At 47.9% G+C, this 22,206-nt stretch overlaps 14 protein-coding genes across 15 annotated transcripts in view; 8 read left to right on the top strand and 6 right to left on the bottom strand.

Annotated features, from left to right (window-relative positions):
- Positions 1 to 251: 251 nt before the first annotated feature.
- On the top strand, positions 252 to 1,109 carry TERG_04449 (25S rRNA (adenine2142-N1)-methyltransferase; the record flags this gene model as incomplete). Its single annotated transcript, XM_003235346.1, has 1 exon — positions 252 to 1,109. One exon carries the CDS (start codon positions 252 to 254, stop codon positions 1,107 to 1,109), a length of 858 nt encoding a protein of 285 aa, XP_003235394.1.
- Positions 1,110 to 1,237: 128 nt separating this feature from the next.
- Positions 1,238 to 1,786, bottom strand: TERG_04448 (uncharacterized protein; the record flags this gene model as incomplete). The annotated part of the gene is made up of 2 exons (XM_003235345.1): positions 1,238 to 1,576; positions 1,640 to 1,786. 2 exons carry the CDS (start codon positions 1,784 to 1,786, stop codon positions 1,238 to 1,240), a joined length of 486 nt encoding a protein of 161 aa, XP_003235393.1.
- Positions 1,787 to 2,121: 335 nt separating this feature from the next.
- Positions 2,122 to 2,442, bottom strand: TERG_04447 (uncharacterized protein; the record flags this gene model as incomplete). Its single annotated transcript, XM_003235344.1, has 1 exon — positions 2,122 to 2,442. One exon carries the CDS (start codon positions 2,440 to 2,442, stop codon positions 2,122 to 2,124), a length of 321 nt encoding a protein of 106 aa, XP_003235392.1.
- Positions 2,443 to 2,937: 495 nt separating this feature from the next.
- Positions 2,938 to 4,497, top strand: TERG_04446 (eukaryotic peptide chain release factor subunit 1; the record flags this gene model as incomplete). 2 transcript variants are annotated; one of them, XM_047749784.1, is made up of 4 exons in its annotated part: positions 2,938 to 3,061; positions 3,117 to 3,166; positions 3,232 to 4,363; positions 4,422 to 4,426. In XM_047749784.1, the coding sequence occupies 4 exons, from the start codon at positions 2,938 to 2,940 to the stop codon at positions 4,424 to 4,426; spliced, it is 1,311 nt and encodes a 436-aa protein (XP_047606285.1). The 2 variants fall into 2 exon arrangements, with proteins under 2 accessions (XP_047606285.1, XP_047604233.1); XM_047748256.1 differs by having other exon boundaries at positions 3,232 to 4,497.
- A 771-nt stretch (positions 4,498 to 5,268) lies between these two features.
- Positions 5,269 to 6,420, bottom strand: TERG_04445 (uncharacterized protein; the record flags this gene model as incomplete). Its single annotated transcript, XM_003235342.2, has 3 exons — positions 6,274 to 6,420; positions 5,964 to 6,213; positions 5,269 to 5,900 (listed from the first exon to the last, which is right to left on the bottom strand). The coding sequence occupies exons 1-3, from the start codon at positions 6,364 to 6,366 to the stop codon at positions 5,269 to 5,271; spliced, it is 975 nt and encodes a 324-aa protein (XP_003235390.2). The 5' UTR covers positions 6,367 to 6,420.
- Positions 6,421 to 6,701: 281 nt separating this feature from the next.
- TERG_04444 (uncharacterized protein) lies at positions 6,702 to 7,872 on the top strand (the record flags this gene model as incomplete). The annotated part of the gene is made up of 2 exons (XM_003235341.1): positions 6,702 to 7,410; positions 7,466 to 7,872. 2 exons carry the CDS (start codon positions 6,702 to 6,704, stop codon positions 7,870 to 7,872), a joined length of 1,116 nt encoding a protein of 371 aa, XP_003235389.1.
- A 140-nt stretch (positions 7,873 to 8,012) lies between these two features.
- Positions 8,013 to 9,230, top strand: TERG_04443 (uncharacterized protein; the record flags this gene model as incomplete). Its single annotated transcript, XM_003235340.2, has 1 exon — positions 8,013 to 9,230. One exon carries the CDS (start codon positions 8,013 to 8,015, stop codon positions 9,228 to 9,230), a length of 1,218 nt encoding a protein of 405 aa, XP_003235388.2.
- Positions 9,231 to 9,566: 336 nt separating this feature from the next.
- Positions 9,567 to 10,984, top strand: TERG_04442 (uncharacterized protein; the record flags this gene model as incomplete). The annotated part of the gene is made up of 5 exons (XM_003235339.1): positions 9,567 to 9,601; positions 9,664 to 9,842; positions 9,912 to 10,009; positions 10,409 to 10,451; positions 10,548 to 10,984. The coding sequence occupies 5 exons, from the start codon at positions 9,567 to 9,569 to the stop codon at positions 10,982 to 10,984; spliced, it is 792 nt and encodes a 263-aa protein (XP_003235387.1).
- Positions 10,985 to 11,434: 450 nt separating this feature from the next.
- TERG_04441 (centromere/microtubule-binding protein CBF5) lies at positions 11,435 to 13,199 on the top strand (the record flags this gene model as incomplete). Its single annotated transcript, XM_003235338.1, has 5 exons — positions 11,435 to 11,549; positions 11,637 to 11,793; positions 11,871 to 12,502; positions 12,561 to 12,787; positions 12,846 to 13,199. The coding sequence occupies 5 exons, from the start codon at positions 11,435 to 11,437 to the stop codon at positions 13,197 to 13,199; spliced, it is 1,485 nt and encodes a 494-aa protein (XP_003235386.1).
- Positions 13,200 to 14,019: 820 nt separating this feature from the next.
- Positions 14,020 to 14,638, top strand: TERG_04440 (protein FYV10; the record flags this gene model as incomplete). Its single annotated transcript, XM_003235337.2, has 2 exons — positions 14,020 to 14,388; positions 14,447 to 14,638. The coding sequence occupies 2 exons, from the start codon at positions 14,020 to 14,022 to the stop codon at positions 14,636 to 14,638; spliced, it is 561 nt and encodes a 186-aa protein (XP_003235385.2).
- A 665-nt stretch (positions 14,639 to 15,303) lies between these two features.
- Positions 15,304 to 16,542, bottom strand: TERG_04439 (25S rRNA (uracil2634-N3)-methyltransferase; the record flags this gene model as incomplete). Its single annotated transcript, XM_003235336.1, has 2 exons — positions 15,304 to 16,316; positions 16,371 to 16,542. 2 exons carry the CDS (start codon positions 16,540 to 16,542, stop codon positions 15,304 to 15,306), a joined length of 1,185 nt encoding a protein of 394 aa, XP_003235384.1.
- A 775-nt stretch (positions 16,543 to 17,317) lies between these two features.
- TERG_04438 (GDP-mannose transporter 1) lies at positions 17,318 to 19,127 on the bottom strand. The gene has a single exon (XM_047748255.1). The coding sequence runs from the start codon at positions 18,044 to 18,046 to the stop codon at positions 17,606 to 17,608; it is 441 nt and encodes a 146-aa protein (XP_047604232.1). The 5' UTR covers positions 18,047 to 19,127; the 3' UTR covers positions 17,318 to 17,605.
- A 133-nt stretch (positions 19,128 to 19,260) lies between these two features.
- TERG_04437 (S-adenosylmethionine-dependent methyltransferase superfamily domain-containing protein) lies at positions 19,261 to 21,515 on the bottom strand. The gene has a single exon (XM_003235334.2). The coding sequence runs from the start codon at positions 21,440 to 21,442 to the stop codon at positions 19,370 to 19,372; it is 2,073 nt and encodes a 690-aa protein (XP_003235382.1). The 5' UTR covers positions 21,443 to 21,515; the 3' UTR covers positions 19,261 to 19,369.
- Positions 21,516 to 21,733: 218 nt separating this feature from the next.
- Positions 21,734 to 22,206, top strand: part of TERG_04436 (uncharacterized protein) — a gene marked incomplete at both ends in the record, with an annotated part of 853 nt that continues 380 nt past the window's right edge. The window contains 2 exons of the mRNA XM_003235333.1: positions 21,734 to 21,844; positions 21,912 to 22,202. Of these exons, the coding sequence (XP_003235381.1) occupies positions 21,734 to 21,844; positions 21,912 to 22,202 (402 nt within the window). The remainder of the gene's footprint in view (positions 21,845 to 21,911; positions 22,203 to 22,206) is intronic.

Genomic DNA, 22,206 nt, shown 5'->3' with positions numbered 1-22,206 from the left:
CTGTCGATTCACGGCGAAGTTCGTTGTCGCTGGTGGTGTCTTTTTCGCTGCTTCGAAACGCGAAATTCGTCGATTTCGTCGACTTTTTTGCTTTTCGTCGATTTTCTCGCTTAGTTGAGTTCGTGGGGCACGTGATGCTGACTAAGACAGACTCGCAGAAGAAACGACAATAATCAGAGAAGCTACGCCGATAATCGTAGTAGAACTAGAATAAGAGAAGGAGAGAAAGATAGAGGTCGAGGAGGGCTGAGATGAAGAGGAAAAAGTCGCTGGCGCAGGGACGGCCGCCGACAGTCAAGAAGCCGGCTGCATCGCTGTCAGCCAGGGCAACCCGAGACCTCATCCGGAGCCACCACCAGCTACACAAGGCGCGCGCAAGGGCAGCAGCAGAAGGCAACGAGGAGCTGGTGCGGCAGCTGGACAGCGAGATAGCGGCGAAGGGCGGGCTGAAGAGCTACCAGATCGCCAGCAAGAAGGGCCAGTCGAAGGAGCGCGGAGGTGATTCCAGCCATCTCCTGCTGCAATGGCTGAAGCCGATACTCAGCGGCATCCAGCGGCATCCAGAAAACGGCACAGGCAAACTGCGAGTTCTAGAAGTTGGCGCGTTGAGTAGTAGGAATGCTTGCTCGATGGTGAAGGTGCTGGACGTTACGAGGATCGACCTCCATTCGCAAGAGGCCGGAATACTGCAGCAAGACTTTATGGAACGACCATTGCCAACTACCGACGGAGACAGGTTTCACATTATCAGCTTGTCCCTGGTGCTCAATTACGTCCCCGATCCCACAGGCAGAGGCGAGATGCTACGCCGGACGATCAACTTTCTCACATCGAGCGTCAAGGACGACGTTCTGCCAGCGCTGTTCCTAGTACTACCAGCTGCCTGTGTGTTGAATTCAAGATACCTCACCGAAGAGAGGTTAGATGACATCATGACATCGCTCGGATACCAGCAGCTTCAGCGGAAATTGTCCTCAAAGCTCATTTACTACCTCTGGAGATACACCGATGTCCACGTTAGGACCAAGGGGGTTGCCTTTCCAAAGCAGATCATCAACCCGGGGCCCGGCAAGAATAACTTTGCCGTTGTTCTCAAGCCTTCTGCTTGAGAGCACACGTCGGTATACAGCATCAAATTGCCATGCTGTAATGAGTTTCAATCAAGGAATCTCCCAGGTGGTCAACCATGGATCCTCGAGGGGTTCCTTGGCTCTCCTACGATCCTCTGGACACGACATTAGCGTCCCTCGGACATAGTCGAGGAACTCTCCTTGTTTATCCCGCTGAAGATCACTTCAGCCTTCTTTAGACTGTTGTTGCCCTTGGGAATCGGACAATCTACTATCCATTTGCCTCTCGCCTCTATTAGCTTCGGACACGGCAGAAGCTCAGCGTTGGACTTACTATCTTCAGAAATGAATTCTTTCCTTTGGGTTCCATTTTGGGGCAGATCCAACGGCGGTGGGCCTAGCAGCCTGATTATCTTTGTCAGGTGGGCTCGGGTGGTATAATAGGTCTTCTCCGGACTGGGGTCTGTCCCATAGAACAAGTGGCTACCCTCAAAAACGTCCCAGATCTGTGGCTCTCTCGCCAGCCGTGTCCATCAATATTATTCAAGGTTCAAAAGAGGAGAACTCACCATGGCTCCAACATTCCATATACCTGCAGGGTAGCTCCATGGTGCCTGAAGGAGAACCTCGGGCGATCTGTACACCTGTGGCTGTGCATAGTGATTTCGCTTAACGTCCCCGTTCACCATTTCGCCAACGACACCTAGCACAAGCATGCCCCAGTCGTTCGGCAGGCCAAACCGCCCGGACTTGTACACCGGAGCGCCATTGACGTATTTCCGTGGAGATGGGTGTTACCATTTCTTCTTGATCAAAAGACCCGAAGATTTCATCGTCAACAATTGCACGCAGTATGTTATCTGCTCTGATGTCTATTTATACTTGTTGCAAGATATATTTATCTACGAGTCTCTGCGGAATCTACCTGTGTGGACAAGCCTACTCTCTGTGTGAAGATTACCAGTCAAGAGCCAAAAGAAGACGTTGTAGATCAACCTTCAGCAGCTTCTACGGAGAACCGGCTGCTAATATTTCAATCGAGATGGTCCCTCTAGCTATCCCACAGTGGCGCTTGAACAAGGAATTTGTGCTCCTTTCCCCCGTTCCGCTCAATCGGAAACATCTCCACAGCTCTTCTGACGTGCGTACGCCTAGGATGGGACTGGTTCATCGTACGTTCGGAGTTCCCTCTCGCAGGTCCGGTCGTGGTTCCGCGCGCGAATATTTTCAATAATGCATGATAGCCGCCGTAGCGAATGTTCCGAGCCAGCCAGACGGTTGACGTCAAGCCGTATCCTAGCTCACTTAGTGCCCGGTAGGAAGAATATACGTCATCGATGTTGATGGAACAGTAGTAGCCTGCTTTGAACATCCCATAGCCCTCCTCTTCGAGTATGCTGCTAACAGGAACAACCTCAAAAGGCACCCCTTGGGAATTGTAGACGGCCCACCGGAGCGCAAGTGAATGCAGCCTGTGTCCATCGTAACATCCAATCCATCGGTATCTTCACTCATGCGTCCTCCCCTGCATCTCCGGTGTAGTTACTCGCACTCTGTGTTTTGTCGATGATGATATATCAAACTTCAATGCCCAACTTTTTCATTGCTTACATAATCATTAGACCTGACTTTTTTTTTCACATCACAATCGATCGTCGAGTTCGCTGATAGTTAAAGAGAAAAACCACATTTTTGACACGCTGAGTCGGCTAGTGAAATAGTCAGATACGTCTAATACGGCGTAGAGCGTTGGTTTAACGGTTCTCGACTTTTACCGGCCTGCGTGGGCAGTCAGGCTCACCGATCAGGTCCAAACCGAACAATTTGGCTGCGTCTTGGGCTGAGCTGAGAGAGCCATCTATCCAACATGAGCGCGCCGCAAGGAGCAGGCGAGGCGGAGAAGAACATCGAGATATGGAAGGTCAAGAAGTTGATTAAGCGCCTTGAGGCAGCGCGTGGAAATGGAACTTCAATGATTTCGTTGATTATCCGTAAGTTGGTTGATGCTGCCCAGGTGGTGTCTGCCCCGCTAACTCTGTTCTACAGCTCCAAAGGATCAGATCTCGAGAGCAGCGAAGATGTTGGCTGAAGAATTCGTATGTTACCTATATCCCGATGCTGAGACGGGTGTAAAGAACTACTACTCTAACAAGTATCCTAGGGAACCGCGTCTAACATCAAATCCCGAGTTAACCGTCTATCCGTTCTGTCGGCCATTACGTCTACCCAGCAGCGCCTGAAGCTGTACACCAGGGTCCCTCCAAATGGTCTTGTGGTCTACTGCGGTGAAATTATCACTTCCGAAGGAAAGGAACGTAAAATCAACATTGACTTCGAGCCGTTCAAGCCTATCAATACCTCCCTTTATCTCTGTGACAACAAGTTCCACACCGAAGCCCTCAGCGAACTTCTCGAGTCCGACCAGAAATTCGGCTTCATCATCATGGACGGAAATGGTGCACTCTTTGGTACTCTATCTGGAAATACCAGAGACGTCGTGCACAAATTCAGCGTCGATTTGCCCAAGAAGCACGGCCGTGGTGGTCAGTCCGCTCTGCGTTTTGCCCGTCTTCGTGAGGAAAAGCGTCACAATTACGTCCGTAAAGTTGCCGAACTTGCTGTCCAGAACTTCATTACTGCTGATAAGGTCAACGTTGCCGGTTTGATTCTTGCTGGTTCTGCCGATTTCAAGAACGACCTTAACCAGTCCGATCTCTTCGACAACCGTCTCCAGTCCAAGGTCATCAAGGTCGTTGACGTGTCGTACGGTGGTGAAAACGGATTCAATCAGGCTATTGAACTTTCCTCCGAGACTCTTGGCAACGTCAAGTTTATTCAGGAGAAGAAGCTTATTGGCAAGTACTTTGAGGAAATCAGCCAGGATAGCGGACGTGTTTGCTACGGTGTTGAGGATACCCTGAAAGCACTCGAGCTTGGAGCCGCTGAAACTCTCATCGTTTTTGAGAACTTGGACATCACTCGCTGGGTTCTCAGGCCTTCCAGTGGCTCTGACATCGTACTCCACACCACCAAGGCCCAGGAGGCCAACAGAGAGCAGTTCATGGACAAGGAAACCGGACAGGAAATGGAAATCGTTGATCAAGGATCTCTTCTTGAATGGCTTGCTGAGAACTACAAGGATTTCGGTGCCACCCTGGAGTTTGTTTCTGACAAGTCTGGCGAGGGTAATCAGTTCGTCAAGGGCTTCGGTGGTATTGGAGCAATGCTCCGCTACAAGGTTAATTTCGAACAATTAGCCGATGTTGAAGAAGACGATGATGAATTCTACGATGGTATGGACTGCAAGATGGTTTTTATATTGTGTACCGATATGCTGATCATTGCAACTAGATTGACAATATGGCAACCTCGCGGGTTGCGAGGACGACCGCCCGGAAATCCCGTCGGGGAGTGTTCTGACGACTAGCCCTTTGAACCACGTCAACCGCGTCAAGGGCAATACAAACGCATCAGCCGTTCAGATCTGTGCCCCACATCACCTCGCCAGCTCGAAGCTTCTCAAAGGTACGTTTGATAACGTTCTCTCAGATTGGTCTCTACATAGTATCACTAACTTCTCCTTCAGGACCATCCAAGCTTCGCAACGTGGCCACCTCAAATTAAAGTGGCCATAGTAGAAACATATGCTACGAGGGTAGACTGTTTGACGGACGTTATTCCAGCGTATCTTCCTCGCTTCGTCAAAACCCACTTCATAGTTGAAGACCGGATAAGATCGATGCCTTTTTTTTCTTTTTTCGGGTCTGCCCGCTACATTTTCAGATTCGAACTTGAGCTGGGATAGCACTTCTCGGTGGAAACCTGCTCCTCCTTGCTTCCTACTAAATGATTTAAATTGTGTGCTTTTTCTGCTGTCGTCTTCTTGCGCCCTGCCTCGCTCTATGATGGAACACGAAAGCCTGCGCTTTGAAGTTTGATGACTTAGTTCTTTCTCAAACTACGTTATTAAACTGAAGTGGAGGCCCATCCAGGGCCATGTGCTAGTGTTTTCCTTCAATCAATAAAAATATACGCTCGTTACCTGCGATACATTCCGGCACACGGTTATTCACTATAAGTGTATGGCTGTGTCATCACCTCGCTCCTTTTTTTTAGATGTAATGCGTAAATTGGATCATATACCTTCTTGTTTAGATCCCTCCATAAATGCCATGTTCCCAAATAATGCCCTGCTTTTTTACTTTTCCATGAGTTGATCTTCCCAACTCCCTAGGTTTCTGCAGGTCTGTGTAATATCCCGCAGCTCGTCTATGACCTTTTCCACAACATGATCATCGTGCACACCACATACCCTCTGACACTCTACCAGAAAAACGTACTGCCACGCTTTAACACCTCCTGGGCGAGAATTGATACTAGTTAGATTGAGACCATACTTTTTAAACACATGTAATGCGTCCGCCAGGGCACCGGGAGACGTATGATCAACCATAAAGGTGATAAGTGACTTGCATTTCGAGCCTGGATCCGAGCAAGACTGCGTCTTCTGGGGCGGCTTTACTGCCTGGGTACGGTTTGATTTGAGGTTCTGCAGGATAAGGAATCTGGTTGCGTTGGAAGGGTCGTCTTCGATGTTGGCCTTGACGACCCGTAGACCATTGATACTACCTGCAAGCTCACTTCCAATAGCTGCGCTTCTGGGATCGTTGTCCTTGCTGACTATCTCAGCAGCCTTGGAGGTTGAAGAGGCATCTTGCTTCTCTACTCCACTGTACGCTGAAAGAAACTTGGTACATTGCCCCCAGACTTGCGGGTGAGAGTAGAATTTGGATACCTCCGGGTTAGGCTCAGAAGTGTTTCCATGTCCATCTATATTGTAACTTATTAGTTAGATATTCTATAACCGCTGGATATGGGCCTGCTTGGACTAACCTAGTGCGTTTTTCATCAAGAGACAGTGATGGACACTGAGGTAATATTCTCCAGACACAATTATATCGGGGTATAGATTTTCACGGTCTGCTAGCAAGTCAAGAGTCTGGACAACGGCACCATTTGAAGAGTTTTCTAGTGGTATAATGGCATAGTCGGCCTCTTGGGACTGGACGGCTGAGAAGGCATTGTTGAAAGAAATCTCTGCGTTGAGGGTGTTATTGCTTGAACCAAAACATTCTATGGCTGCCTATTGAAACACGCATAAGCCCAAAGCATGCACAACAACTGTATTATTATATATACTCACTTGATGTGAAAAGGAGCCCACAGGTCCAAGAAATGCAACGATGGGCTGGAGCAAAGTATTGGCACCCAAGCCCGGAGTCATGGAGGGCATCATAGCAAACCCTTAATATAGAAATAAAGGTGCTATACTACCTTATAGAGATTATCTGCCTCTCTTCGCCTCTTTCTTTAGAACTCTTAGTTATTCAATATCTGAACCTGCGCACATGCTGGCGGTCTAAATATTGAGTCAAATTGCGGAGTTGTAGTTTGTTATCCGAGATCGGCGAACTCCTGGTGAACCTTTTTTAAGTTATTTGGCAAACCGCAAACATCTCCAACCCGTAACTAAAACATCCAGCCAACTACACCGACGCAGTTCACTAGGTACCACAGCAGACACAAGTGACTGCCACGGATGTGTGCCTCTACGGAACACGCGAGGTAGATATGGCTCAATTGGCCCGGATATGCCTTGGTCCACGACTTACAAGCTTTTTGCAAAGGCGCGCTTTGGCTACAGCTCCGGCATTATCAAACATTGAAGGTGAGCTGGTACGGCGCCGGCTGCCTCTGATATACGACTATCTCTCGCCGCAACCATCGCATCTGCTGAGCCTGTCCCTCGATAGCCTTAATGTGTCAACACCAGGCTCTTCAGCCTCTTCTGAGTCCCAATGGCGTCTCCCTTCCGTAACCAGACCGGCCCCCATGCCTCGTGGCCACCATCTAATATATTTCCCACCTCAAGTCCCTTCATCTGAGCTCCTTCCCGACGGCTGTGATGAATTACACTCTCCCGGCCAGCCATACAATCGCCGGATGTGGGCTGGTGGATCGGTCCGGTTTTTCGGTGATGGCGGCCCGTTGCTTAATGGACAGCGAGCGGTCTGTGTCGAAGGAATACGCGAGGTGAATATAAAAGGTAAGGAAGGTAAGGAAAAGATTTTTGTTGGAATCGAAAGGCGGGTGGCCGCTGTGGACGAACATGAGAGTGATGATGCTGTCCGGAGTAGAGTCTGGACCCAATTCGAGGAGGAACAAGGAGTCAGTATGGTAATTGAAAGGCGTAACCTTGTCTTTATGAGAGACAGGACGTCGGGGGAAATTGAAGCTGCGAAATCTACTGCTGATACACCTCTACGAAGGATAATGAAAAGTAATAACTGCCGGCATCCACAGGTTTAATATTGTGCTAACATACGATGGCCCAGTTCCTGCTACAGCTGAATTCTCCCAGACCATCATACCTTCCAAATCACTTTTATTCAGATACTCTGCCCTTACATTCAATGCCCATGCCATCCACCTTGATCGAGACTATGCACGTAACATCGAAGGATACAATGACCTTCTTGTCCATGGACCTCTTACCCTCACGATAATGCTCAGCACATTCCAGAAACACGCGGCTACATTAGGACAGGTTGTATCAACTATTGAGTATCGAAACCTAGCTCCCCTTCTAGTTGAGCATGAAATGAAGGTATGCGCTGCGCGCAAGCCTAACGGATCAACTGGCAGCTGGGATATCTGGGTAGAGGACAACGATGGGGGACTAGCCGCTAAAGGAACCATCAAGACTGTGCCCGTTGAATCCGACCAAGGCATTGTATCCTGACCGTGTGCTAGTTAATATATACAGGCAATGGTCAGTACATGGCGTCGTTCTCCCTGAATACCTAATTCTGAAGTGCGTGAGTTCCATGTTTTGAGCCTCGCCCGGCCGCTAGAAACACGTGCCGTGCACTTCTGAAGAAAATGCTTGGAAAGAGAAACTCGCGAGCTGAAAACAACAACGTATTCCTTTACCGTATCCTCAGCCTCGCCCACGCCGTCATTATGGCACCACGTACAAGGGAAGAGCTCGTTGCCCTCGCGGTTATGGATCCCGCCATGGCCACTATCCTGGAAAATGGCCCAGCAGTGCGCCCTCCAAGGCCATCAGACCCGTACTATGGCCGTAAGGACCATACGGCAGCCAGGGAACATAGGGCCACTATATTGAGAGAAAAATGGGGGCTTCGATACCTTCCTGGGTCGATTGATGAAGTTGCTGAAGAGGACCGGAAGATACCCGTCCGTGATGGCTCAGAAATCACAATCAGAATATACAAGCCGGTAGCTAAGAAGCAGGATGGAAGCCCATTAATCGTCATGTTCCACGAGGGTGGCTGGGGTATGGGAGACTTGACAGATGAAGAAGTTAACTGTCGACTCTTCTCTCGGGATCTGGGTGCCATTTGTGTCAACGTGGAATACAGGCTTGCTCCAGAGTATCCATTCCCGACCTGGATCAATGACTCTTGGGATGCCCTTCAATGGTGTGCTAGGAATGCCTCAGCGCTCGGTGCCGACCTTTCAAGGGGGTTTATAGTTGGGGGCGGGTCAGCAGGCGGGAATATAGCCGCAGTTCTTGCACATATTGCACGAGACGAACAGCTATCTCCACCTTTAACTGGCCAATATCTCTGTGTCCCTGCCATTATGTGCTTTCTGCCGCCTTCACATATCCCCGTTCAATATCGGGCGGAATTCCTCTCCCACCCCCTTGTGACACCTTGCAATGATCCCATTCTCAACGTGTCGCTGGGACCATTAACTCCACTTGCTTCCGTTCCAAGGTTCATACTCAGCTTTCTGCCTTTAAACCTTTTAGCAAAGGTGTACAGCATTGCGGGAATGAGTGGTGATATGTCCAGTCCTTTGTTTGTGCCTTTCCTCTATGGTCAAGGGGAACGCGGCCATCGGGATCTCCCGCCGGCTTACTTTCAGGTTTGTGGGCTAGATCCTCTGAGAGACGAGGCTCTGATATATGAACGTGTTCTAAGGGAGGAGGCGGGGGTGAAGACGAAGGTTGACGTGTATAAGGGTCTCGGACACTACTTTTGGACGAACTTTCCAGAGCTTGAAATGAGTAGGACATTTGTGGAGGATACTGTCAAAGGCATGAGATGGCTACTGGAAGGAAAATGTTAACAGTTACAAGGACCAAGACTGTACACTACGGCAGACTTGACTCTTAGCAATGACGAGCCGTATTATATTATCTTCCTCGACGATATATCTAGTTACTCCCGCGTATAGTCACTGCTTACCTAATGGACTACTAAAACATCACGTGATTAAACAGGAATAATATAAGTCCGTAATGCGAATTAGAGTTTGGGCTGGAAAAGTTTTTTGTCTTGCTTCCCAAAAAGCCACATATAAAAAAGACCATGAAAGCTTTTCTTCCACCTTTAACTCCAATTCAGAGATACACACAAACACCAAACACTTTTGTAGCAAAAGTAGTTTGGTAGTTTAGTAAAGATGGACAAATTCTGGGCAGCACCGCCAGTCAGCAGGTGAGCTTCTATATCTGAGCAAGGGATAGTGTGTGTAGGATACTGACCCAGCTCTGTTAAAGAACGCTGACGGCAGTCACGTTTGTCCAGTCAGTCCTGGTTCATGGGGGATTTCTGAATGGCATGCATGTCGTCTTCCTCTTACCAAGGATACTTCAGATCCCGCCCCAGCTATGGAGACTTGTGACGCCGTTTTTCCTGACTGGAGGAGGCATTGGTTTCTTCCTGGACCTTTACTTCTGTACGGGTCCATGAAACGACAATGAATACCTTGCTATATCGTGGGCAGATCTTACTAACAGACGCGCAGTATTTCAATACGCCAGCGATATTGAGGTCAATTCGCCTCGTTTCTCTGGACCAGGTGACTTTGTCACCTATGTGATATTCGTAGCTATTTTCATTCTGGTGAGTGGTCATTCATTCCTTGCCTCGCGCGAGGGTTACAAGCTTGGCCTTTACCCTATCCTATCTTCCTTCTTTGCAAAACACCTCTTAAATCTGCCCGCCCAGCCTCTTCTAGCTGCAGCGGTTCCTGAATTCGAGGGAGATTACCCCTGCACTTCGTGCATACCCATCATTCGCATAATATCAATCCTTCAGGGTATGCATGCGGTGTAGGCATGGTGGGATTGTGGCATGACTTGACCAGTGTTGATGAATATATTATGCTGGTTATGCTGCTGCCCTACATTCATATATATCTCGTTGTCTTCCGACTGCCTTGTATCTAGTTTAGAATACCCTTCATATCAATATCCTCTATATCCTGCTATCTTCTAGTTCTTAGAGCTGACGCATGCGCAGTTAACCGCGGGCTTGTACTTGCAGTCCTTCGTCTTCCTCGGAGGTACGACGATATCTACCCATAAGTCGTACTCATCCATCTGCTCCCTTGCTTGGGAAGCCTGTTCATGTTCTTCAGTTATTTAGCTAACCCGAATAGCTCTATCTTTCGCCTTTCTCACTACCCTAGCTCAAGATAACGCAGGGAAGAAGATGGCTTTCATCTTTTTCCAGATTCCAGCAGAATACCTCCCGTTCGCCAGCTTAATTGCTACCCTTGTCCTCTCTGGGCAGCACGCCGCAGTCACCCAAGCCTGTGGTATACTGGCAGCTCATCTTTACGAGTTCCTAACCCGTATCTATCCCGACTTCGGGGGAGGCACCAACTACATACAGACACCCCGCTTCATCCAAAACATATTTGGATCCAGTGGAAACTACGTCAAAGCACATGGTGGCTATCGCAAGCATCGCCCAGGCGATGGCAATAGTTCCGACTCAAGAAGCACCGGTCAATCCACCGGAAGCTGGTTTTCGGGCTTGGGAGGAGGGTCATGGAAAGGCAGAGGGGCCGGCAGGAAGTTGGGCACTGGTTGAACTACCTGAAACTTACTTACGGAGTAAGGAAAGATGCAATCGAATAATCGGCGTTAACAGTGAGGAGGATACAAGGTTACCTACTACTTCAATTTTTATGAAGCAGCTTAATGTCAAATCTATTTGATTACGTAAACTTAGAGTCGCTTAAAGATAATCAATGATAAGTTGGCGCGCGGCAATTGGCGTCTATACGCCCAATAATATTTCAGTACAGAGGGCGGATCAACTTTTTTGCCCACAGCAAATTTTGACGCGAACAAAAATTCCAGACAGAAAAAAAAAAGAAAGCCTTCAAATATTTTACACCTTGCGACCCAATTGATAGCACCTGAAAGAGTGTTGTCGTCGCGCGAGGTGTTGGGTTTGCAGAGCTAATTGAATCTTGATACTTTGATCTGTGTGGTTTTCGAGTGTTTTGCCCTGCAGTGAGGAGCTAGATCTTTTACGATGGCCGCTACCACTGGCAAGGGCGATGTTGCCGACTACAGCATCAAGCCTGAAGCTGTTGCTCCTCCAATTCCCACCTCAGAATGGCCGCTTCTACTGAAGAATTATGATAAACGTATGTGCTTTATGTGCAATTAATGTGGTGGGGGAAATAAGTGAAAAGGATCATTTGCTAATCTGTGCGGCCGTTAAATTTCAATAGTACTTGTGCGGACCAGTCACTTCACCCCAATCCCTAACGGCTGCACTCCCCTCAAGCGTGACTTGAAGTCCTATATCAGTTCTGGTGTGATCAACTTGGATAAACCGTCGAACCCATCGAGTCATGAGGTTGTCGCATGGATGAAGAGGATGCTCAGGTTCGCACAGCCATTTTCTTCCCACCACTCAAGTTGAATTTCTAGGTAGCTAACTAGCTATCTTTCGTTCTTAATAGAGTGGAAAAGACTGGACACAGTGGAACTCTGGACCCAAAGGTTACTGGGTGCTTGATTGTGTGCATTGACCGTGCCACTCGCCTAGTAAAATCGCAGCAGGGAGCCGGAAAGGAGTACGTTTGTGTTATTAGGCTACATGACAAGATTCCCGGAGGCGAGGCGCAATTTGCTCGTGCCCTTGAGACATTGTCTGGAGCTTTGTTCCAGCGACCACCACTGATATCTGCTGTCAAACGTCAGCTTCGTATCCGAACAATTTACGAGAGCAAGTTGTATGAATTTGATAATGACCGACACTTGGGCGTATTTTGGGTCAGTTGCGAGGCTGGTACCTATATCAGAACTCTTTGCGTGCATCTTGGCTTGCTTTTGGGAGTTGGGGCTCATATGCAGGAACTGCGCCGTGTTCGCAGTGGAGCCATGGACGAGAAGGATGGCATGGTGACTCTACATGATGTTTTGGACGCCCAGTGGATGATGGATAACCACCGTGACGAATCGTACCTCAGAAAGGTCATTCGACCGTTGGAGAGCTTGTTGACTTCATATAAGCGAATTGTTGTGAAAGATAGCGCAGTCAACGCCGTCTGCTACGGAGCTAAACTGATGATTCCAGGTCTCTTGCGATTTGGTAAGTTACATAATCAATACTATTTTGATATTGGCAAATTGCTAAATGTTATCTATAGAGGCTGGAATCGAGATATATGAGGAGGTGGTACTCATGACCACCAAGGGCGAGGCCATTGCCATCGGTATAGCTCAGATGTCCACTGTTGAACTCTCAACCTGTGATCACGGAGTAGTTGCCAAGGTCAAGCGTTGCATCATGGAGCGTGATCTTTACCCCAGACGATGGGGTATGGGCCCAGTTGCCCTTGAGAAGAAGAAGCTCAAGGCTGACGGGAAGCTTGACGTAAGTTACTCTGACTAGTTCTTTTTAACTCTTACATCTCTTGCTAACTCTTGTCTAGAAATATGGCCGCACTAATGCCTCCACCCCGGCCAAGTGGCAAGCGGAGTATAAGGATTATGATGCTCAAGCTGCTGGTACACCAAATGCCGCTCCAGCACCTGGTGCTACCACACCCGCAAAGGCTGCCCCGGCTGCTCCTGCTGCTTCATCCCCCGAGAAGGAAGATGAAGAGATGGATGATGCCGACAAGAAGAGAAAGAGAAAGGATGGAGAGACCGCAGAAGAACGAGAAGAACGGAAGCGCCTAAAGAAGGAGAAAAAGGAGGCAAAGGAGAAAAAGAAGCAAGAGAAGAAAGAGAAGAAGGAAAAGCGAAAATCCAAGCAGGCTGAGGATGCCAGTGACAGCGATTAAGGGATTGGATTTGCCCAGCAGGCGTCAGTCACCCTACCTTTTTCTTTTGTATCATATCCCTTTTTATACCGTTGGAGTATGGGACTGATTCAAAATTGGGTTACTTATTTATGTTTGCTGGAGTATACGGTTGTGTTTATTTCGTTCTACTTCTTTCAATAGTTAGCTTTGCTTGCCTGGGTCAGTTTGGCTGAATATACTGCTTTCGAAATTTAATACCGGGACTCTTGTCCTTTGTCTTAAATTGACAGCCCAAAAACAAAGCAGTATTCGGGGAAATCTGCTGTATTAGTAGGGGGAGTAGTATGCGTTGGTAGCTGTCGGTGATCTCGGCTGTGGTGTGGCTTTGCCGTGTTGACGTCGATCTCGCTGACATCACAACGTCGACTTCAACCTCACAACCAACATCACGCTATTATTCGCACACGACCACTTCGACACCCACATTCTTCCTTGTATTAACATTTTCGGTTTATAGACATATAAACAGAGGCACTGCGAACAGAAAAAGTTTGGACTTGTCGCCATAATGGCAGCGGAACTTGCGCCGACAAAGCTCAACGCGGAGAGCCACCTGATTCTGGTACACTCCAGCTTTCCCAAAGACGAAGAATATAAAAGGAAACCCTACTAACTGGCCATTTTGAAGGACCAACCTCTCCTTCGACTTCCACATGAGCTAGCTCGCCGGAACTTCAAAACCGTACAGCGCATCGTGGAGAGAGAGAAGGAATATGTCATTCCCGCCTTGAAAGAATCAGCAAATGCCTCGCTCTCTGGGAACCAAGATCCTACCCAAGCACTCGCCTCTTTGGACACGATGATAACCCGGATGCAAGGGCTGAAGCGGAAGATGGAGACACTACAAGAGGAGGAGAAGAGCATCCTCTCCCAGTCCCGGAAAAGGATTGAACACCTTGAAGACCTCTTCGGCATACAGAGCTTGGTAGATGTTAAGTATGACAGATGGTCGAAGACAAGGCTGAATAGGTTGCTGGTAGACCATATGCTACGTTCAGGCTACCTTGAAAGTGCAAAGCAGCTTGCACATGAGGAAGGTCTTGAAGATTTGGTGGATGTACATGTCTTTGCGCAATGCCAGCGCATAGCAGAGAGTCTTCGGAGAGGGGAAACGAAAGAAGCCCTACAATGGTGTGGAGAAAACAAAGTTGCCCTGAAGAAGCTACACGTATGTTTCTTTTCCCTCTTTATCGTTGTGCTTGGAAAGCACTAACAGCTCTAAACAGAATAAACTAGAATTCGAACTACGGATGCAACAGTATATTGAAATGTTACGTGCGGGTGAGAGAACGGAAGCAAGACAGCATGCCAAAAAATACCTCACACCACACAGTGAGACATACCAATCAGATATACTCCGTGCTGCCGGGCTGATGGTCTTTCCCCCTAATACTGATGCCGAGCCGTACAAGGTATGATATCCCAATGCTTATTAGTCGTCCATTCCAAACTGACCAGGCTGTCTAGGCTATTTACTCCTCTGAACGATGGCAAACGCTATCCAACCTCTTCATTAAAACCCACCACGATCTTCTCTCACTTACATCACACCCATTACTGCAGATTGCCCTCTCCGCAGGCATTTCGGCTTTAAAGACACCCGCATGTCATTCGGAATATACCACATCTGCCTCAAGTGCAACCTACTCCTCAGGGTCCTCCATATGTCCCATATGCTCCACTGAGCTCAATGAGCTTGCCCGCCCTATGCCTTATGCTCACCATACCAAGAGCTCGGTGGACAATGACCCAGTTGTCCTACCAAACGGTCGACTATATGGCAGGGAGAGCTTATGCTATATGTCGAGCAGATCAGGTGTTAGCACCGGCAAAGTCAAAGATCCAATTACTTCAGAGGTGTTCGATGTGTCAGAGTTGAAGAAGGTGTTTATTTCATAGGTTGACAGCAGTAAACATCAACTGCTGTAGTGGTAACTGCCTATTTCTTCCGGTGCTCCTTCTTTTCTGTTTGTTTACTAAGTTTAGTCGAATGGTTCAATGCAGCGTATTAATTAATGATTTAACGACCATTTTACCGACTTGTAGTCCTATCCTCGATCCAAGATCATAGAAACTGGAATTATCAGTCGCTTTCACTCCCAGATCCTTTTCTCTTTCTCTTAAGCTTTCCAGAGCAAGTACCTTGACTCTCGAACTCTTTTCTTTCAAATATATAACTTCTTGCCTCCCGTTCTTCTCCTTTCCATCCACCTCTCCCACCACCTTTCCCTTCGATAGCCCCTATCGTCCGTGCATGGGAGTAGCCAGGATAACTTGCCCATGGGAATTTGAAGCTAGTCACAACTCGTAGACCCGCATGTCGGGCAAGATCCCTGATATTCCATAGCGTATAGGGCTCACCCTCAAATAGAGTCACAATAATATGGCCCGGCTCCTTCCTAGACTTGTGTCGCACTTCACCAGCGTCAGAAAGGGAGCCATTGTTCTCCTTATCCGTATATTCAACCTCGTCCTCAAAATCAGACGAGTCCTCCGTTGGATTTGGGATTGAAAGAAGGGGCACACATGCTTTGAAGAACCCAACTAGTAGTTCCTGGTTTGATCGAACTTGCCTGTTCACATCCGTACTCAGGCCGCCAACATGTGGAAAATTGAAGCAAATAATATCCCATGGCCCTCCTGGTTCGCCTGTATGGCCATTACCATCCTTCTTAGACCGGTTCGAGTAATGTGCTTTTGGACTCGGAGCTGGAAAGCCGCTCCGTATCAACTTCCCTCCTCCGCCAGTGCCACCTAGCTTTCGAGCATCAATTGAAAAGACAACTTTTGGAGATGGTACGGATGATTTCATTGCTTTAGGTGAGCTGCTTTCTACAGGACCAGCTTTGACACGATCCTGCGGCTTCTGATCCGTCTCTTCATCTGACTGGTCTGACTCAACTTCTTCATCTCTCCTACGTTTTACGCCGGGCTTAGACTCATGTGAGTAGGACGAGAAAGCTTCAAGCTGTTCAATATGCCTTTTGGCATCTGGGTATTTCTCAGTCAGCTTGGCTTCACTGTCATAACATGTTGCCATCAGCCGTTTTCGGCATTTGTGGTGAGTTGCAAGGGATAATGCAAACGAGAAATCTCCTAGCTCGAAGTATTAGCTTTTGTCTGTGATATGAACAAGTATAATAAGCATACCTTCGCCAATCAAGAGCACCCTATCTGATGGTCTGAAGGGGATTTGCGGTTGATTTTGCCTTTGCTGCTGCTGTTTGGCATTTTGGGTCTTTTTTGTTGACGTTGACAGCTTTGTAAAGGATTTCATCTTCTTGGTGCTCTGTTTCACAGCGGGCTTTCGATTCTTGCCCATCTTGCCGAAGGAATCAATCAATCACTAGTACGAGAGCGTGGCAGTTTATGCGTGGCAGTTTGTGCGTGCAGTGGTTTCAATAATCAAGTAATTATTTGGGATACAATATCGTTATATTGGTGATTGGCAAATGTTGATAATCGATTGATTGGCAGGGAGAATCTTAAAATCCGGCTAATCTAATTTAATTAGCTACCCGCGGGCGGTAACTAACTAGTTAGTTGGTTGACTAGTTAGTTCGGCCAAAAGAGTCTGGATCCTCATGGATTTTGGCGAAGGCTGCGATAGGCGGGTAACCATTGAGGCCAGGTTTCACCGAGAGGCTGAACCTGTCCTATTGTCTCAGCTTATTTATATACTGCTTCGTGACGGTCATGGAAATACGATGGACGGTGCTGTCATTTATCGGTAAACATATAGTTGCAAAGAGACACTTTTCTATGAATTAAACTGATTTACATAGGTCAAAGAAATAGAAAGAAGAAATGTTAGAACAGAAGCAGGAAATATTTAAGAGTAAAGGGGGGGAAATAAATACAGCATACTACAAATACCCAGGTCTCTCTGTAGTATAAAAGAATCGGGGATATCAAAAGAAGAAAAGTGCCAAAGGTAACCTGATGCCTCTAGCATATGATCTGGAAGAAAAAAGTGGCAGAGGAAATCGGCCGCACATTAAAAAAGGACAATCGAAGAAGGAATAATAAATTACCCTCGGAAAACCAACCAGCCAAAACAAAAAAAAAAAAAAAAAAAAAAAAAAAAAAAAAAAAAAACCAAGCTCTATGTGTTGCGGGATGCGGTTTAGTTGTTCGTCAACCACTAGTGGAATAGTAAGTAGTCGACGCTGAAAATAACGTTACTCAATGGATAGTCGTTTGCGCAGTCTGGGGATTCATTCTTCTTGGGTGAGCCAAGTGGAAAGCATCGCCTAGTATCACCAAAAAAACAAAATAGATAGGCCCATCGATTGCGTTAAAAAGTCGTTATGCCGAGGCAGATGCCAAGCGAGAGATACAGGAATCAAGACAGAGTGGGCATTTTTAAAGACCAGCTAATTTGCTCACGACTTGAATCCGTCTCTCACGCTCTGGGCACTGGCACTGACAGGAGGGTTCGAAGTTGGGAGAATTCCAGTCTTTGGTTTGGCGTTCTGCTTGATTTTGGCGAGGGCATAGACGATACCGCTTATAAATCCGATAGCAATGGCGGAGACACTGGGGAAGGTGACTGGGTCGCCAAAGAACATGAGACCAGACAGGGCGATTGGAAGCTTGTTGAGGGCTCCGACCATGGAGTAAGTAGTGGAGGTGGTAACACGGACACACCATGCGGACGCATAAGAGATGAAAACAGTAGACAATCCGGAGAAGAGCATGGCCACGTAGAGTCTGTTACGGGTATCGACAGGGAAGTTCTTGGCCACATTGGCACTGGACCAGTCCTCAACGAGGAGAGAGCTGACCATGAGAATTGGAATGGAGAGAAGGTTGTTGTAGAACATAGCTATTAAGAGAAAAGAGAATTAGAATTGCGTTAATGTGTGGGCCCTAGAAACTTGACTTACTGTCGAAATCCTTGAAGTTGGTCAACTTGATTCTCTTTCGCATTCCGAGGACATACGAAGCAGTACAAGCACAGTTGATCAACATCCAGAGATAGCCGGAGTTGAGAGTGGAAACAGCACCAGCACCAGCAGAAGTGCTGACGGCGTGGGTTATATCAGCCCAGGCAGCAACAACGGAGCTAAGGACCATGAGACCGAAGGAGAAGAGGGTGAGGCCGCTAACGGAGCCTCCAAACCACAATACCTCACCGTAGGCGATAAGGATGATGGTAAGGTTCTTGAAAATAGTGTAAACAGGGATTGAAAGGAACTTGAGGGCTTTGGAACCGGTGTAAATCATGCCGATAAGGAGGAGGGAAATTGGGAACCCTGCGAAGAAGCTCTGTTAGTTGGGGGTATGGATGGCCGGAAAGTTGACTATATAAAGAAAGCACCTACACTTCTTGGCTTCGTCTGAGCTGAAATCTCGGTAGTTGATAAATCCTAAGGTCTTGCAAGACTGAACTGCAATGATACAAATAATAGACTAGAAAGACGAGATGGTTAGATAAGCGGCTTCACTGCTACCGACAGAAGTGATTGCTCGACATACCTGAATACAGAGAAGGAAAAAGTTGAGGTTGAAATCAACACCTGATAAAACATATTTATTCGTCACAGTCATTAGAATAGAGGAAGCACAATAACTGATAATAGCGAGAGTGGCATTGTTTGCTGCTGAAGCGACAGCCGAGTGTCGCGGTTGTGGTGGTGGTGGCTGCGGCTTATAGCTACTGGAGGACTCCGAGTCCATCTTGTCCATGGGGATGTAGTTGTCATTCTTCTTTTGGTCCGACATCGTGAGTGGTCTATCGGAACTTTTCTATCGAGGTCTGTAAGGCTTTATTCGAGGTTCTATCGAAGTGCTGTGGTGCCGATATGATAAATCGGCGTGGTATATGGACTTTGCAAGGCCACCTGGGCGTTTCCCTTCTCTCAGGGATGATGACGACTCGGTTATGGGGCAAAAGCGCTGAACGTCGACGACGGGATAGAAGAAACACGTAGCCGACCAGAAACACCAAAGAAAAGGACAACGAGCAGCTGGGGCTTGGGGGCGCAGGCGGCGTTTGTCGGTGATGCAGGTGATATTTCTTCGTCGTCGTCGCTTTCGTCGCTCTTGAAAAGATGTTTTTTTCGTACAAAATAAAAAATATAAAAAACCGGAAATAAAGGTTGGAAAATTACACTGGTATTCCGAATACATTATATTACGGATGACTAAGCAGATAAATCCTTCTTCTCCTTTGTCCCTTTTTGCTTCTTTTGCTTGTGATTCTCGCTATCCTGGTCGCTCTTCTTGTTGATCACTGCCTTGGGATTGACACCCTGGCGACGGAGCTTGTTCCTCTGAGCGCGGGAGATGTACTGCTCGTCCTCATCCTCGTTGAAGGGGCCAAATCCGTCCGCATCGGCATCCCCAGTCTCTGGGGTAATTGGGGTCCTATCAATAATCTCTTCGCCACCGCTACCTTCGGAGGTTCCTGGAGCCTTTTGGGTCGTCTCCGCAGGGCTGGGTCCGGTCTTTTTCAGTTTGCAGACGAAAAACCCGTCAACATTTTCACGGTGGGGATAGTATCGTCGAGTCAGCGGCATCTTGTCGTCAAACTTTTTGTTCATGAAGCTCTTGAAGCCGGGAGTTCCAAAGTTTCCGAGGCCGGTGTCGACGATCTTTACGTTTGGCCGTTTCCTCAGAGCGTACTGTACGACACCCTCGTTCTCTTCAACCGTGACGCTACATGTTGAGTAGACTATGTACCCGCCCGTTTTCGAAGCATGGTTGGTAGAGTCGATGGCAGCAAGAAGTAGCTGCTTCTGCATGTGCGGTAGCGCCAAAAAATCACGCTCTGTCTTGGACGTTTTCACCTTTGGATCCTTGGAGATAACACCGGTTCCTGAGCAGGGGGCATCGAGCAGCACCCGATCAAAGCCTCCAATAGCTTTGGGGAAAGCTGTTCGAGCATCCATATTTGAGACAATAGTGTTTTTGCATCCCAAGCGGTGAATATTACCAATAAGACCCTTTGCACGAGTCTTACTGGCATCGTTGGCAAGAATGCTGCCAGTGTTTCGCATCAACGCAGAGGCGTATGTTGTCTTGCCACCGGGAGCAGCTGCCATGTCGAGGATACGCTCATGAGGCTGTGGAGCAAGCGCCATGACGGGGAGGAAAGATGAGGCGGCTTGCAGAATGTAATGTCCGGCAAGGTATTCTGGAGTAGCACCTAGGGGAACTGGGGACTCGAATACCTGAAGACCAACTTTTGACCACTTTCCAACAGGCTCTAGAACAACTCCTCGGTTAATCAATGCTTGAGCTAGTGACCGTCGGTTGGTACGTAGTGTGTTTGTTCGAATAACAATTGGTCGGGGAGACTCGTTAGCCTCAAAGAAGGAGAATGCTTCCATAGGAGTGAACAGAGAAAATAGTTTCTCTGCAAGGTAAGGAGTATATCCGTAGTATACACATATGTCGTTTAGGAGGAGGTCGGTGTAGTCTGCGCGCGATTTTCCTGGTTGACCAAGGGTGGTTAAATCACCAAGAATACGAATTGTATCTGTGATGCGGGTTCGAAGAAGTTGCAGGTTTGGAGCCAGTCCAGCTGTGAGATTTTCGTGCTCCGCAAATACATCGGGTGCATCACCTGCAATATTCGTTTGCATAGCAGCCTCTTTCAGCTCAAGCTCTGCCTGTGCAGCCTCCTCTTCCTTCTGCATGTCCAGTTTCTTAGACAATCCCTCTATATTGGCGGCAGTGAGGATCTCTTCCGCATCTGAAAGATCCTCGTCATCTGAGAACATCTTCTCTCGGGGTCGTTCCTCGTCTGAATCGAACGCTGAATGGCTCTCAAGATCTGAATCTTCCTGATCCAACGCATCCATATCGTCTGCGGACCCGTCACTAACCCCATCTAGGTCACCAAACTCATCATCAAGCATTTCACCATCCATATCTTCCTCAGAGTCTTCCGGTTCAGAAACCTCCACAGGTTTTGCTACCTTTTTCTTCCCATCCTTGGTGCGTACGCCCCCTGTGATAGGCGCCTTGGTATTCTTCTGCTTCACAGAGTCTTTCTTCCCGGCTTTCGCACCGTTTGTCTTTGCGCTCTTTGGCCGATCTTCGTCGTCATCGCCATCATCATCAACGCCTCTTCGTCGCTTAACTCCCTTAGGAGCGCTGTCCGGCTTGTCTGCTTTCCGCTTCTTAACCGCCTTTTTACCACTTTTTACGGTGAACTCCTCAAGCGGTTGTGGGGGACCCTGCTTCTTCCCAATGCGACGCCCGACACCCATCTTGCGTCAATTCCCCAAAATCAAGGCGCAATCGGCCGTGCTGTAGTTGTAAGTATATAAATATTCCTGGCGGTGCTTCCTTTTCTTCCAGCGAAATTTTGCCGATAAGGAAAAAAAAATAATTTTTAGAGTTTATCTTATCACGTGATAGGTACAGCTTATCAGTCTTACTAAGCAGAAGCAACAACCAAGCACACGAATCTACAGGCTGTGGACATTGATAGACATCCAGCATTGATAGGCGGACCCCGGAGAGATTGCAGCATTAAAGCAGGGTATAAAGCTGTCAAAATGTCAGAGGTATCATTTACAAAGAGTTTCCTAGCTTCTCTGGACTCAAAACCAATCAGAGTCCCAGCCGATACCGTATATGACCCTCGAACATTCGCCCCTCGTTTCCCGGTAAGGGTCTATATATATTTTATTTTGCTACAAGGCTAGCACGTACTGACAGCATGTCTACCTGTAGATCATCCTTCCGCGCTTAACTGATCCTCCTCACCCGCCTATGCCCAAGAAAGTTAAGACAGCATCACCGCCAGGCTCATCCAAAGGAATAACCGTCCATTTAAAGTCCGCTCGGAACCCTGTGCTAGATATCAAGCTTCCAAATGTGGCTCTTGCTACTGCCACAGTCCAGGAACTTAAGGATGCTGTCCACCAGAAAATACGACCGAGCAATGCAACAGATCCCGACCAAAGGGTGCCATTAGACAAGATAAAGCTATTGTGGAAACGCAAGCCAGTTCAAGGAACATCTGTTG

The sequence above is a fragment of the Trichophyton rubrum genome (genome assembly GCF_000151425.1).
Source record: "Trichophyton rubrum CBS 118892 genomic scaffold supercont2.4, whole genome shotgun sequence".
Lineage (NCBI taxonomy): Eukaryota > Fungi > Ascomycota > Eurotiomycetes > Onygenales > Arthrodermataceae > Trichophyton > Trichophyton rubrum.
Note: the sequence above shows the minus strand (reverse complement) of the source record. Positions and strands in the feature narration are given on the sequence as shown.